Source organism: Papio anubis, chromosome 3 (assembly GCF_008728515.1).
Source record: "Papio anubis isolate 15944 chromosome 3, Panubis1.0, whole genome shotgun sequence".
Classification (NCBI taxonomy): Eukaryota; Metazoa; Chordata; class Mammalia; order Primates; family Cercopithecidae; genus Papio; species Papio anubis.
The window spans coordinates 126,383,685-126,396,211 of record NC_044978.1 but is presented as its reverse complement, the minus strand read 5'-3'; the positions used below and the strand labels follow the sequence as shown (position 1 = coordinate 126,396,211).

The 12,527-nt window shown below is 46.2% G+C and overlaps 1 protein-coding gene across 4 annotated transcripts in view; it reads left to right on the top strand.

Annotated features, from left to right (window-relative positions):
• Positions 1–689, top strand: part of TMEM150C (transmembrane protein 150C) — an 86,342-nt gene extending 85,653 nt beyond the window's left edge. For all 4 annotated transcript variants that reach the window (XM_031664565.1, XM_031664566.1, XM_031664567.1 and 1 more), the window contains exon 8: positions 229–689. In XM_031664565.1, coding sequence (XP_031520425.1) covers positions 229–437 — 209 coding nt within the window. In that variant the 3' untranslated portion in view covers positions 438–689. The remainder of the gene's footprint in view (positions 1–228) is intronic.
• Positions 690–12,527: the final 11,838 nt, after the last annotated feature.

The following is a 12,527-nucleotide window of genomic DNA, read 5'->3' as shown; positions in this document are numbered from 1 at the left end:
GATACTATCCATGAAAGCACCTAAAAGCATGTCTACCACCAAATAGAAGCTCAATAATGTTAACTGTTATTATTCATATAGATTTTCCTGTTCAACAAACTCTAGCAGGCCACCAGTTTTGCTAGTGAGGAGGAGAGCCAGACTTTTCCTATAATCTGTCTCTGCCCTGAAAAGATTCCAGTTTTAATGTGGCTGATGAGGGTATTTTCCTTGACTGCTTCTCCCCAGACTTCATCCTCATGGCCCAAAGCATCCACATGTATGCAGCCAGGGTCCAGTGGGGCCTGGTCATGTGCTTCCTGTCTTATTTTGGCACCTTTGCCGTGGAGTTCCGGCATTACCGCTATGAGATTGTTTGCTCTGAGTACCAGGAGAATTTCCTAAGCTTCTCAGAAAGCCTGTCAGAAGCTTCTGAGTATCAGACTGACCAGGTGTAACCCATCAGTTTTTCCTTGCTGGTGAGGTGGGTGTGATGGTGGGGGAGGGGCCAGTAGGACACACTCACGGGACTTGACACAGAACCTCATTTCACACACACACATACACACACACACACACACACACGTTCATGGCCACATTTGCCAAATGAGCTTTTCAGGGCGAGTTATTTCTTTAATGAAAAAGCACAAGCCCTTATGTGTCGAAATACACGCTGTTACACTGAAAATATATGCACGACAGAGCAAGAAGCTTGTGCATGATCACTTCTTATCCTTCCCCTTCCCAGCACTCCCTCCTCTTCCCATTCTCTCCACATGTCTCAAGCACCCTACCGAGTAGGGCAGGCCAAATGTTCCTTGGGAGTAATGCCAACTCCCGAAGTTGCCTTCAGGTCCAAAGGGCTTGGAACCAGCTCGTGAGGAAGTTCTGAATCTGGCACTAATATTCTTGAATGGATAATAGTGTATCATCGAATAGGACAGAAATTGTATTGAGATGTGACCCTGTGTCGCCTGTAGAAAGGTATGGTGAGTAGAACTTTCCCACAAAAGCCCCCTTCGTCGCTGTTCAGTGGTCGGCTGCGTGGATCCCAGGAGAGACATATGCCACAGACTGTGAGAGCAAAGCCCGCCACCGTGATCTGGACTTGATGCACTGTAACTGAGAATGATTTCCAAATGTGAATATGTGTAGGGACGTGGTCTGCCAGGCCTGGAACAAGAAGGGGGCAGTGAAGGTATGGTTTAGTGTTTGCTTTCATAGTATGCCATGTACAATGTTTTATATTTCATAGTTTATTTTTCTTTTAAGTAACTACCATGAGTCTCTCTAAGCCTCATGGACAAAGATGTAGACCAAATGCAAGAGCTGAGCTTGCTTTGGGTTCAACCATGATCAAAGAAAAACAGAGGTCACCGGCAGGCTTCCATTGGAAGCTATGAAAATATCACAGAAAAATGGAAAGAAAGATGGATGTGCAGAGGTAATAAAAAGAGCTGCTGCTGGACATTTATCAAAGATAGGCACCTTAGAGTATCTTGTTGCAAGTCCAAATCAGGGGAGACTTTGTTAATACATATCTTTTGCTCAAATTTAGTAGGTTTTTTTTTTTTTTTTTTGGATTAAGGGCTTTTCAAATTTGGAATTTATAGAATCCGATTAAAAGAATACCCTTCCTAAAAACCAAATGGACACAGCTGGCTCCCCTGCTAGCCAACCCGCAGTTCCCAGTTCCCACCTGCTGAGAGTTCAGAACTCAGACTGTAGGTGTGGGCTTTTGAGACTGTGCTTCATGAAGAACAGAATTCCAAATTCAAACTATGTTGGAGTGAGCCAAGTGGACAGACCCTCCATGAGTGCACTTTCTTTCAAGAAATCCCCAGATTGACCCCATAGAGGTCTGGGATTACATGGAATATAATATGAAAAACATTTTTCAGGCTGGGTGTGGGGCTTATGCCTGTAATCCCAGCACTTTGGGAGGCCGAGGCAGGCGAATCACCTGAGTCGGGAGCTCGAGACCAGCCTGACCAACGTGAAGAAACCCTATCTCTACTAAAAAAAAAATACAAAATTAGCCGGGTGTCATGGCGCATGCCTGTAATCCCAGCTACTCAGGAGGCTGAGGCAGGAGAATCACTTGAACCTGGGAGGCAGAGGTTGCGGTGAGCCAAGATCAAGCCATTGCACTCCAGCCTGGGCAACAAGAGCGAAACTCCATCTCAAAAAAAAAAAAGAAAAACATTTTTTAATTCAACCCAAGATCTGAACTTCTTGAGGAAAAGGTCAATGTCTTTTCATCTCTGTATTTTTCCCCACCTCTTAGCACAGTGCCTGGCACGTATTAGGTGCTCAATAAATGTCTGTTGAATAGAATTATTGATAATTTAAGAGTGGGAAAAAGGAGTGTCAGAGAGAGACTCAAAGATGCGTGAGGGAGCATGGAAGATGGCTGTTTCATGTGAGACAAGAATGGAAGAAGTCATGAATAGGGATAAGATGGGGGAGTGAGAATCCCTGTAAGTAAAATGTGAGGAAAGGAACAAGCTGAGAACAAGACTGTCCTGTCAAAAAGGCGTCTTACTGTAAATAGTCCAAGGTGACATTTGTTAGTTTTGAATACTGCTTTTGGGTTTCTTTTTTTCCTTTTTATATTTTAAAATTTTTATCAAAGAACAAAGACTTATGTAGTTTTCTTTTATTCTACACAATCCAAATTAAACAGCTTTTGGTGATGCAACTGTACACTTTCTTAAGAATATATCTAATACATTTTAGCAGAACCAAGCAATGACTGACATGATTCATTGGGATCTGGCCACTAAATAAAATTCTTTTATGCATAATTGTGATTTCTTTGTCTCTTGCACCACTATTTCTTCTCTAATATTAAAACATGTGAAAACCCTGTCAGATATTATGTTAAAAATTAACTTACGTGTTATATTGGTAGAGTGTTTTCCAGCACCATCAACCAATTCTGTGATTTTCCCGGACACCAATTGAGTATCTCCAATTCAATTCTGACACTAACTACCCGGGGTTTGTGTCAGATTCCACAGGTTTAAGGGCTGAGTCCCACAAGACTGCCTCACTTCCACTGCCAGTCACAAATACTGGGCCCACAGGTGACCCTCACTTCTGTCCAGATTGGCTACAAAGTCGAAGGGGCTCCCACACACCACCCGCTTAAGGTTCAAATAATTTGCTAGAACAGCTCACAGAACTCAGGAAAATCCTTACACTTGAGGGTTTATGATGAAGGCTACAACTTAGGACGAGCCAAACTGAAAAGAAGCAGAGAGGGCAAGGCATGGGGAGGTGCCTGGAGCTCTACGCCCACTCAGAGCGCATCATCCTCCCAGCACCTCGCTGTGTTCATCTACCTGGGAGCTCTTCAAATGTTACCATTCAAGAGTTTATTTTATGGAGCTGGATCTCCAGATGTCCTCTCTCCCCAAAGCTCAAAGGTCAGGAGGTGTTCCTGCTGACCAGCCTGAGCCTGAGGTTATCCAGGGGCCCCACCCTAAGTGACCTCATTAGCATAAACTCAAGTGTGATCAAAAGGGGCTCATTATGTAGAACAAAAGATACCTCTCTCAGTAAACTTCAAAGGTTTTAGAAGTTCTGTGCAGGAACTGGGGACAAAGACCAAATATAGCCATGCACCCATAGCAATGTTTCAGTCAAAAACGCACTGAATATAAGACAGTGGTCCCATAAGATTATAATACCGGCTAGACGTGGTGGCTCACGCCTGTAATACCAGCACTTTGAGAAGCCGAGGCAAGCGGATCACCTGAGGTCACAAGTTCGAGACCAGCCTGGTCAACATGGTGAAACCCTGTCTACTAAAACATACAAAATCAGCCAGGCGTGATACTGCGTGCCTGGGATCCCAGCTACTTGGGAGGCTGAGGCAGGAGAATTGCTTGAACCCAGGAGGTGGAGGTTGCAGTGAACCGGGATCACACTATTGGCAGCACTCCAGCCTGGGAGAGAGAGCGAGACTCCATCTCAAAAAAAAAAAAAAAAAAAGCAAACTTACAATGAGGCCACGTTTTATCATCTATGTTATTTGCTGGATTTTCTCTACCCCTGGTGTGGAAAAGTAAAATTTTTGTATCCTGAAATGTATAATCTACTGGTTATCAATGGACACTGGATACCACTGTTTATATTATTTTTGTATTCAGGCATTGCTTCCTCGGGATAGGTTAAGTTTTACTGTCCCAACATAAAACTAATAAAACTAAAGTTTATTTCTCATACTGGATGTCTATCCAAGTTCAGCAGGGGGTTCTGCTCATTGTAACAACTCCGACCTTGGCTGATAGACGTTTCCTCTTGGCACATGCTCCCACAGTTGCTCACAGCCAAGGAAATGTGGCAGACTGCTCCCTGGCTCTCAGAGCTCCTGCCAGGAATGGCAAACGTTACTTAGCTTACATTTCACTGGCTAAGGAAACCGAGTGGCCTTCTCTATGCATGGCACTCCTACCATGTGCCCACAATGGGAGATGCATTTGTGAACAGCCCAGTGACCACAGGATCCTCAACTTCTTTAGTCATTGTCATTCCTTTGAGGTGCAAATTCCAAAGAATCATTAGAGAAGCCATCATAATTCAGAAATAGAGGAAAGGGACCATCTGTGGGGTTGGCACTATTCAATTCTCAGTGCTTTTCTTACGATACCTAGATCCATAAGCAACACTTCACAATTTGATCACCCCCTCGCCACCTCTCTGCTTAAAACTTTTTTACTTGGCTCTCAGAATATTGTGCCTTTTTAATTTGCCTCCTGCTTCCCTCTCCACCCAGCGTCCTCTGCTGGGCCACATTCTCCCTGCCATCCCAACACTGGAGTACCCCATGGTTCCGTCCTGGCAACTCGTCTTTCCTACCCACACTCAGTCTGAGTGACCTCACCCAGTATTCCAGTTTTAAATATTGCCATGGGCTAACGTTTCCCAAGTTCTCCAGGCCAGACCTCTATCCTCAGTACCATAGACCTGTGTCTTCAACTACCCTTACAGCATCCTCACTTGAAAGGCATCCCAAGTTTAACACATTCTGATCTAATCTCTTTAAAAGCATTCCTCCCACCCAAGTTAGAGACAACCCATCTTTCAGTTGCTTACACTGAAACTTTGGAGCAATCCTCATGTCTTCTCTCTTGCACACCCCAAATCCTCTCTGCTCTACCTTCAAAGTATACTAGAATTCATCCACTGCCACTATCTAGTCCAAACCACTGCTATCTCTCCTGGATTTTTATAATAACGTATAAAAATTAGTCTCTCTTCTTCTATCATTTGCTAAGGTGTGTCCTCAATACAGAAGTCAAAATGATCTCTCTCAAAGCTAAATTAGGCCTGACGTGGCTCATGCCTGTAATCCCAGCACTTTGGGAGGCTTAGGAGGGAGGATCACTTGAGCCCAGAAGTTCAAGACCAGCCTGGGCAACATGGTGATACCCTGTCTCTACAAAAAAATTAGCCAGGCATGGTGGCACACACCTGTAGTCCCAGCTACCCAGGAGGCTGAGGAGGTAAGATCACCTGAGCCTGGAAGGTCAAGGCTGCAGTGAGCCAAGATTGTGCCACTGCACTGTAGCCTGGGCAACAGAGTGAGACCCTGTCTCAAAAAAAAAAGCTTAGATCATCATCTCTCCTCTGCTTAAAACCCTCCAGCACTCATCACTCGGCACTCAGAACTCATTGTACTCAGAGTAAAAACCCCAATCATTAAAATGCTCTACAAGGCCTAACAAGGTCTGCCTTTACACCTTTCCTTCTCTCTGTTTCAGTCCCTCTGCCTCCTTGTGTTCTTCCAACAGTCAGGCATGCTGTGGCCACAGGGCCTGATGTGGTCTGGCTGTGTTCCCACCCAAATCTCATCTTGAACTGTAGTTCCCATAACTCCCATGTGTCATGGGAGGGACCCAGTGGGAGGTAATTGAATCATGGTGTTACTGAGGGTCCTCGTTCTTAAAGTTCCAAAGATGGTGGCGGGCAGCTTCCAAAATGACAGCAAGCCTCTTGTTCTCTGACCTGGGGTTCTTGGCTTCACGGATTCCAAGGAATGGAATCTTGGACCTTACGGTGAGTGTTACAGCTCTATTCAGCTCGATTAGGACGAACCCCAGGCACTTAGCCCACGCAGGAACAATGGTGAGCCTCCACCCCAATTGGGAGCAGCAATGGGCACCGCTTCACAGGATCAGAAGTGCAGCGGACACCCTGCGGGATCCGGAGGGGTGGAATTTAGTGGTGGTGTCTGCAAGGACAGCAATCAGCAGTGGTGGACGGCGAGCAAAAGCTCAGTTCGAATGGGAACAAACACGGACCAGAGAGTGTGCAGTTGCAAGATGTAATACAGTGAAAACAGAGCTCCCATACAACGGGAGGGAACCCACAAAGGGTAGCCGTTGAGGGCTCAAATGCTTGGGTTTATATCCCGATCATTGTCCCTCCCCCTGTGCTCTCAGGCGATAGATGATTGGCTATTTATTTACCTCCTGTTTTTGTCTAATTAGTATTTTAGTGAGCTCTCTTTACTACCTGATTGGTTGGGTGTGAGCTAAGTTGCAATCCCTGTGTTTAAAGGTGGATGCTGTCACCTTCCCAGTTAGGCTTAGGGATTCTTAAGTCGGCCTAGAAAATCCAACTAGTCCTGTCTCTCAGTCCCTCCTCTCAACAGGAAAACCCAAGTGCTGTTGGGGAGGTTGGCTGACCACCACTGTAAGTGCTTCCTGCTGAATTGGGGTGTAGTAGGGGTTGTGCAGTTGAGATTTCCTCAGGAGGGGTGCCTTCAATGTCATCAACATTGGAGCATGGGCTAGCAGGCTGGTCCAAGGGTCTGCAGTAGATTTTAGTCATGGACTGCATCTGGGGCTCCATTTGAAGAAACATTTGTAGCTTTACAGCTTCGATTCTGGAAGAGACAAACTTAACAAGGAGGTTAAAGATGCAGGGTCCAAAGAGAAGTAACAATATTATAGCTGCTAACGGTCCAAAGAAGGTGAAAATCCAGGACATCCATTGACTGAGGAGGTCCCAGGGTCCGGTGTTTTGAAGCTCCTCTGCTCTACGTTGTGTTCAATCTCCAATTTCTTTAACTTTCTCCCTGAGGATTCCGGATTGATTAACATAATAACAGCATTCTTCCCCTAAAAATAAACAGGTTCTCCCTCTTTTGGCGGTTAGCAAGTCTAAAGCGCTTCGATTTTGAAGGACTACTGCTGCTGGGAAGTTAGGTTGTTCTTGCAAGGTGACAAGTGAGTCGGCAACCCGTTCCATGTCACCATTTAGTTCTTGAGATGGTTTATAGTAGAACTGAGTAGAGGCTGTGATACCGCCAATGCCAGTACCTACTCCACCTAGCACTCCCACTCCGGTAACAAAAGGAAGAACGGGTACTCTTTTGTTGTGGGGCTTAGGTAGGACATGATTGTATAAATCTTGTTCAGTGTAGATGGTCATGGGGGCACTAAGAATGAGAGGAAGCACATAGATTCTGAAGAGTCATTTAAACAATAGGCTGAGGTACCACAGACAAAAAATATTCCTGGGGGTAGGCAGACTATTCGTGTGGGAGGAGTTGCCCACCTGATGCATTGGGAGTTGTGTCTGTAATAGTGCTAACATTTACACAGGTGAGGTTTGAGGTATGGGTTATCTCCAGATTGGAAACAAGAGGTCCTTAACAATCTTTTGGAGTCCTTGTTGGGCTTCGGGTCTAAGGGAGTACTGCCTTTGGTAGGGAAAGGAGGCGGAATCCTTTAGTTTAACTTGAACAGGACAGGCATTCTTTGCTCGTCCATATTGTCCTTCTGTTGCCCAGACTTCAGGATTAATTCCTTCCTCAAGCAGGCGACGTCAAACGGATGTTCCTTCTCCTACGTTCAGGTATATAATGGTCCCTGCTTTTGCTTGAATGTCTCTCCCTAACAAGGGAGTGGGGCTTTCAGGCATAATTAGAAAAGCATGTGAAAAGAGGCGGGTGCAGTGGCTCAAGCCTCTAATCCCAGCACTTTGAGAGGCTGAGGTGGGTGGATCACGAGGTCAGGAGATTGAGACCATCCTGGCCAACATGGTGAAACCCCGTCTCTACTAGAAATACAAAAAATTAGCCTGGCGTGGTGGCGGGCATCTGTAGTCCCAGCTACTCGGAGGCTGAGGCAGGAGAATGGCGTGAACCCGGGAGGCGGAGCTTGCAGTGAGCTGAGATCACAGCACTGCACTCCAGCCTGGGCGACAGAACGAGACTCTGTCTCAAAAAAAAAAAAAGAGAAAAAGCATGTGAAAAGAGTAAAGTTCCTCAGTCACAACTTAGTGGCTGGGAGAAGTATCTAGTGACTGGCGGTCCTAGGACCCCTTGGATAGTTACAGACCTGGAGGACAGTTGTCCAGGACAGGAGAGTAAGACTGAGAAGGCCACACCAGTGTCCAGGAGACAGGTAACTTCTTGGCCCTCAATGGTCAGGCATACCCGGGGCTCTGTGAGGGTGATGGCATGGGCTGGCACTTGTCCCGGGCAACCTCAGTCCTGCTGCTGTATCATCTGGTTAGTGGTTTCTGATTCAGAGGACCTTCATCCCCTTGGGCAGTGGGTCTTCCAGTGATTCCCCTGACATAAGGGGCATGGACGAGGGGGCGGCTTATTTCTATTTGGACATCTTTTTTAAAGTGTCCTTGTAGACCGCACTGGAAGCAAGCCTTCTTAGGCATTCGATTTGCCCAGCTTTTCCTTTTTCCGAGCCTCCAAAGTCCAACTGCCTGAGGGTCATGACTAAAGCGGTGGCCTATTTTTTTTTTTTAAATCTGGTTTGTCCCGTTCCACCTGCTCCTCCTCATTCTATTATAAAAACCCAAGGTTGCCAAGTTCAATAGGGTTTCTAAGTTTTGCTCCGGGCCTAAGGTGCACTTTTGAAGTTTTTTTCTAATGTCTGCAGATGACTGAGTGATAAACTTATCCTTTAAGATTAGTTCGTCTTCAGTAGAGTCAGGTGACAGAGAGGTATACTTTCTTTTCTTTTCTTTTCTTTTGACGGAATCACGCTGGTTGCCCAGGCTGGAGTGCAGTGGCGCGATCTTGGCTCACTGCAAGCTCCTCCTCCCGGGTACACGCCATTCTCCTGCCTCAGCCTCCAAGTAGCTGGGACTGCAGGCACCCGCCAGCACGCCTGGCTAATTTTTTGTATTTTTAATAGAGACAGGGTTTCACCGTGTTAGCCAGGATGATCTCAATCTTCTGATCTCGTGATCCGCCTGCCTCAGCCTCCCAAAGTGCTGGGATTACAGGCGTGAGCCACCACGCCCCGCCCAGAGAGGTATACTTTTTCAGTGCCTCCCTTAGTCTCTCCAGAAAGGCAGTAGGATTTTCTTCCTTTCCCTGTGCTATAGTGGACATCATTGAATAATTCATAGGCTTCTTCCTAGTTTTCCTTAATCCTTCTAGCATGCAAGTTAACAAATATCTGCAGCACCAATCTCCGTGTTCTGAGTCTGTGTCCCAGCAAACTGCCTGCTGGCCTGTGGGGAATCAGTCTCTTTCCTCTGTTGTCATCCTATCATTGACCTGACTGAGATACCAGAGATCACCAAACTCTCAGGCTGCAGTTATGATGCACTTCTCTCATTTGGGGTTAGTGTCTGATCTAGCAGTAACATTATATCTCTCCATGTCAGATCAAAGGATAGTCCTAACCCTTGTAAAACATCAATAAAGCCATCAGGGTTATCTGAGAATTTACCTAGGTGTGTTTTAATTTGCTTCAAGTCAGAGAAATAAAAAGGTACATGCATTCTGGCTGGGCCAAATTCTCCTCCTCCCACCGCTTGGAGGGGGCATAATCAGGGAATATTGGCATTCTTTGGTTCATTGTTTACCCCTTTGTCTATCTCCTTTGGGACCGTTTGTGTTGAAGGGGGTTCTTATTAGTTGGGGAAGGAGTGGGGGGGGGGGGGGGGGGGGGGATGCTGGGGTAGGGAGGTAGACTCTGAGGGCTTCCTGTAGGGCATAAATCACACTTTTTACATAATTGCCAGTTGTCTCTTAATGAAAAGAAAGTTTCTACATATGGCACTTCACTCCATTTGCCTTCTTTTCTACAAAAGAGGTCTAGCTGTAAGATGGTGTTATAATTTATCCTTCCTTCAGGAGGCCAGGTTTCTCCCCCTTGAAGAGGATATCGTGGCCAGGCAGTACTGCAGAAAAATTTAAGTTGCTTCTTTCGTAGCATCTGAGGGTCAAATTGGTCCCAGTTCTCCAGAATACATCTTAGGGGCATTTTTGCCTTGGGGGGAATGTTTCCCATCTGAAAAAAGAACATAGGGATGCCAGCACCCCTAGCCATTTTCTGATGAGCATTAGTCCTAGAGTGTCCTCTATGGTCCTGATGCTTATTCCTTTCCAGGGTGCGTCACCACCCATGGACTTCTGCGTATTGGATTAGTTATGCTCACTGATGTAGCAGTCCTGCACCCCTTTTCCCATCTTTCTTGACCACAAAGAAAGGGGTCCGGACTGCTGGATTCTAGTGGTCCTTCATGAGTGAGCCCAACATTGCCTTTGCACTCAGGGGTGAGTTCTAGAGCTGGGCTGGGTTCCTGAGTATTTCCTAACAACCCAGTTGCCCCATCAAGATGCATTCCCACAAACAACAGTTCTTACGCAAATTCATTTCAGAGTGGGTGTGGGTAACCTTTTGAGTCAGGATTGAGATAGAGTTTTTTGATTCGGTAAGTACTTTAAGGCTTGGCTGAGTGCAAACAGCTCCCGCGTTTGAGCAGACCAATTATTAGGCAATTTTCCTAACTCTGCTTCTACAAGAGTTTCCCTCAATTACTGAATACCCATTGTGTTTTTTTCCTCAATCACCTGGGAGGAACCATCTATCACCCCGTCCTGAAGCGGGTTCCTCCTAGGTCTGGTCGGACCTTTGTATGGTAATTAAGATTTAAATCCACTGTTAGGAAATCTGCTGGGTTAAGAGAATTTTCAGTGGTTAATGTTAAATTATCTTTTTTTTTAACAGAATAGTCCTAAACTTTAAGATTTTTGAGTTAGTAAGCTACCCTTTTTGCTTTTTTTTTTTTTTTGACTTAGTATAGTTTTGAATTGAGAGGTGTGCTCACAATGAGGTTTCCTCTAAAGGCTAATTTTCTTTTTTTTTTTTTTTTTTTTTTTTGAGGCGGAGTCTTCACTCTGTCGCCCAGGCTGGAGTGGAGTGCAGTGGCGCGATCTCGGCTCACTGCAAGCTCCGCCTCCCGGGTCCGCGCCATTCTCCTGCCTCAGCCTCCCAAGTAGCTGGGACTACAGGCGCCCGCCACCGCGCCCGGCTAATTTTTTTGTGTGTGTTTTAGTAGAGACGGGGTTTCACCGTGTTAGCCAGGATGGTCTCGATCTCCTGACCTCGTGATCCACCCGCCTCGGCCTCCCAAAGTGCAGGGATTACAGGCGTGAGCCACCGCGCCCGGCCTAAAGGCTAATTTTCTACTTTCTTTTGTTAGCAAAGAAGTTGCTACTACTGGGATCTCTTTCTTTCTCTCTTTGACTTTCTGTCTCTCTCCCTCTTTGAATCCCTCTTTTTCTCTCTCTCTCCTCTCTGTCTCTCTCTCTCTCCTTCCCTTTTCTTTGTAGATAGATTTTGGGAACACAGCGGAAGAACGTTCACTCGTTGCCCCCATTTGCCACTATAAGAATATGCACCTCCCTTTTAATTTACTCTATTCACTTTCATCCTGATCTATTATGTTGTTGTAGACCTAGTTCCAGTTGTTAAAGTACTGGGCCATCAGTTCTAAGGCCCTGGCCAAGGAGCCAAGGCTTGGAGATTGTATTGCAGAGGGGTAAGCTGGGTAGAAATTGGGGGAGGAGAGCATCCTACACAATGGGAGAGCAATCCTCCTAGCCATTTACAAACTTGAGGACCTGTCAAGGGTGGTGGGGGAAGGGGTCTCACATAACTGCCCATGTCGAGAGCTGTATACCTAAATTGGGAGGGGCACCAGGGACAAGACTCCCTGGGTTCATAGCCTAGATGCCTAAGGACACAGGGTAGAGCTTCACTAGATCCTTTTGGAGACACAACTTGCTCTAATGCTTGGGAGAGGAAGTGAAAGTCTGAAGTATTAGTACCTAGGAGGCAGGGATTGGAGGAAGTAGATTCAGAGGTAAGCAAAATTTTGGGGCTACACTTTCAAGAAAGTTGTGGTCGGGACCCTGGAGGTATGGGTCAGAAGGAAAGGTAGGGGCGCATGCATGGGCGACTGTTGAGTAGAGACTTCTGGTGCAGCTGGGGGATTTGGGGATGACAGCTTTCTGCCTCTAGTCAGCCCTCAGCTTCCCCAGGAAAATTGAAAGCAGAAGCTGGTTCCAGGCAGACCAATGCTCTCAACCCCAAAGGGTTGGGGGTTGTTAGAAAGCCCTTTCCCAGACAGCCTCACACCTGCGTCTTAAGTCCAGCAGCCACGCTAATCGTTTTTTTAACTGGCCGACAGGTGCCTGGTATTTTCCTCCGATTCTAAGGAAGGATAGAACAGAATAGCAAGTGAAAGTGGCCCAATATTATTCACCACTT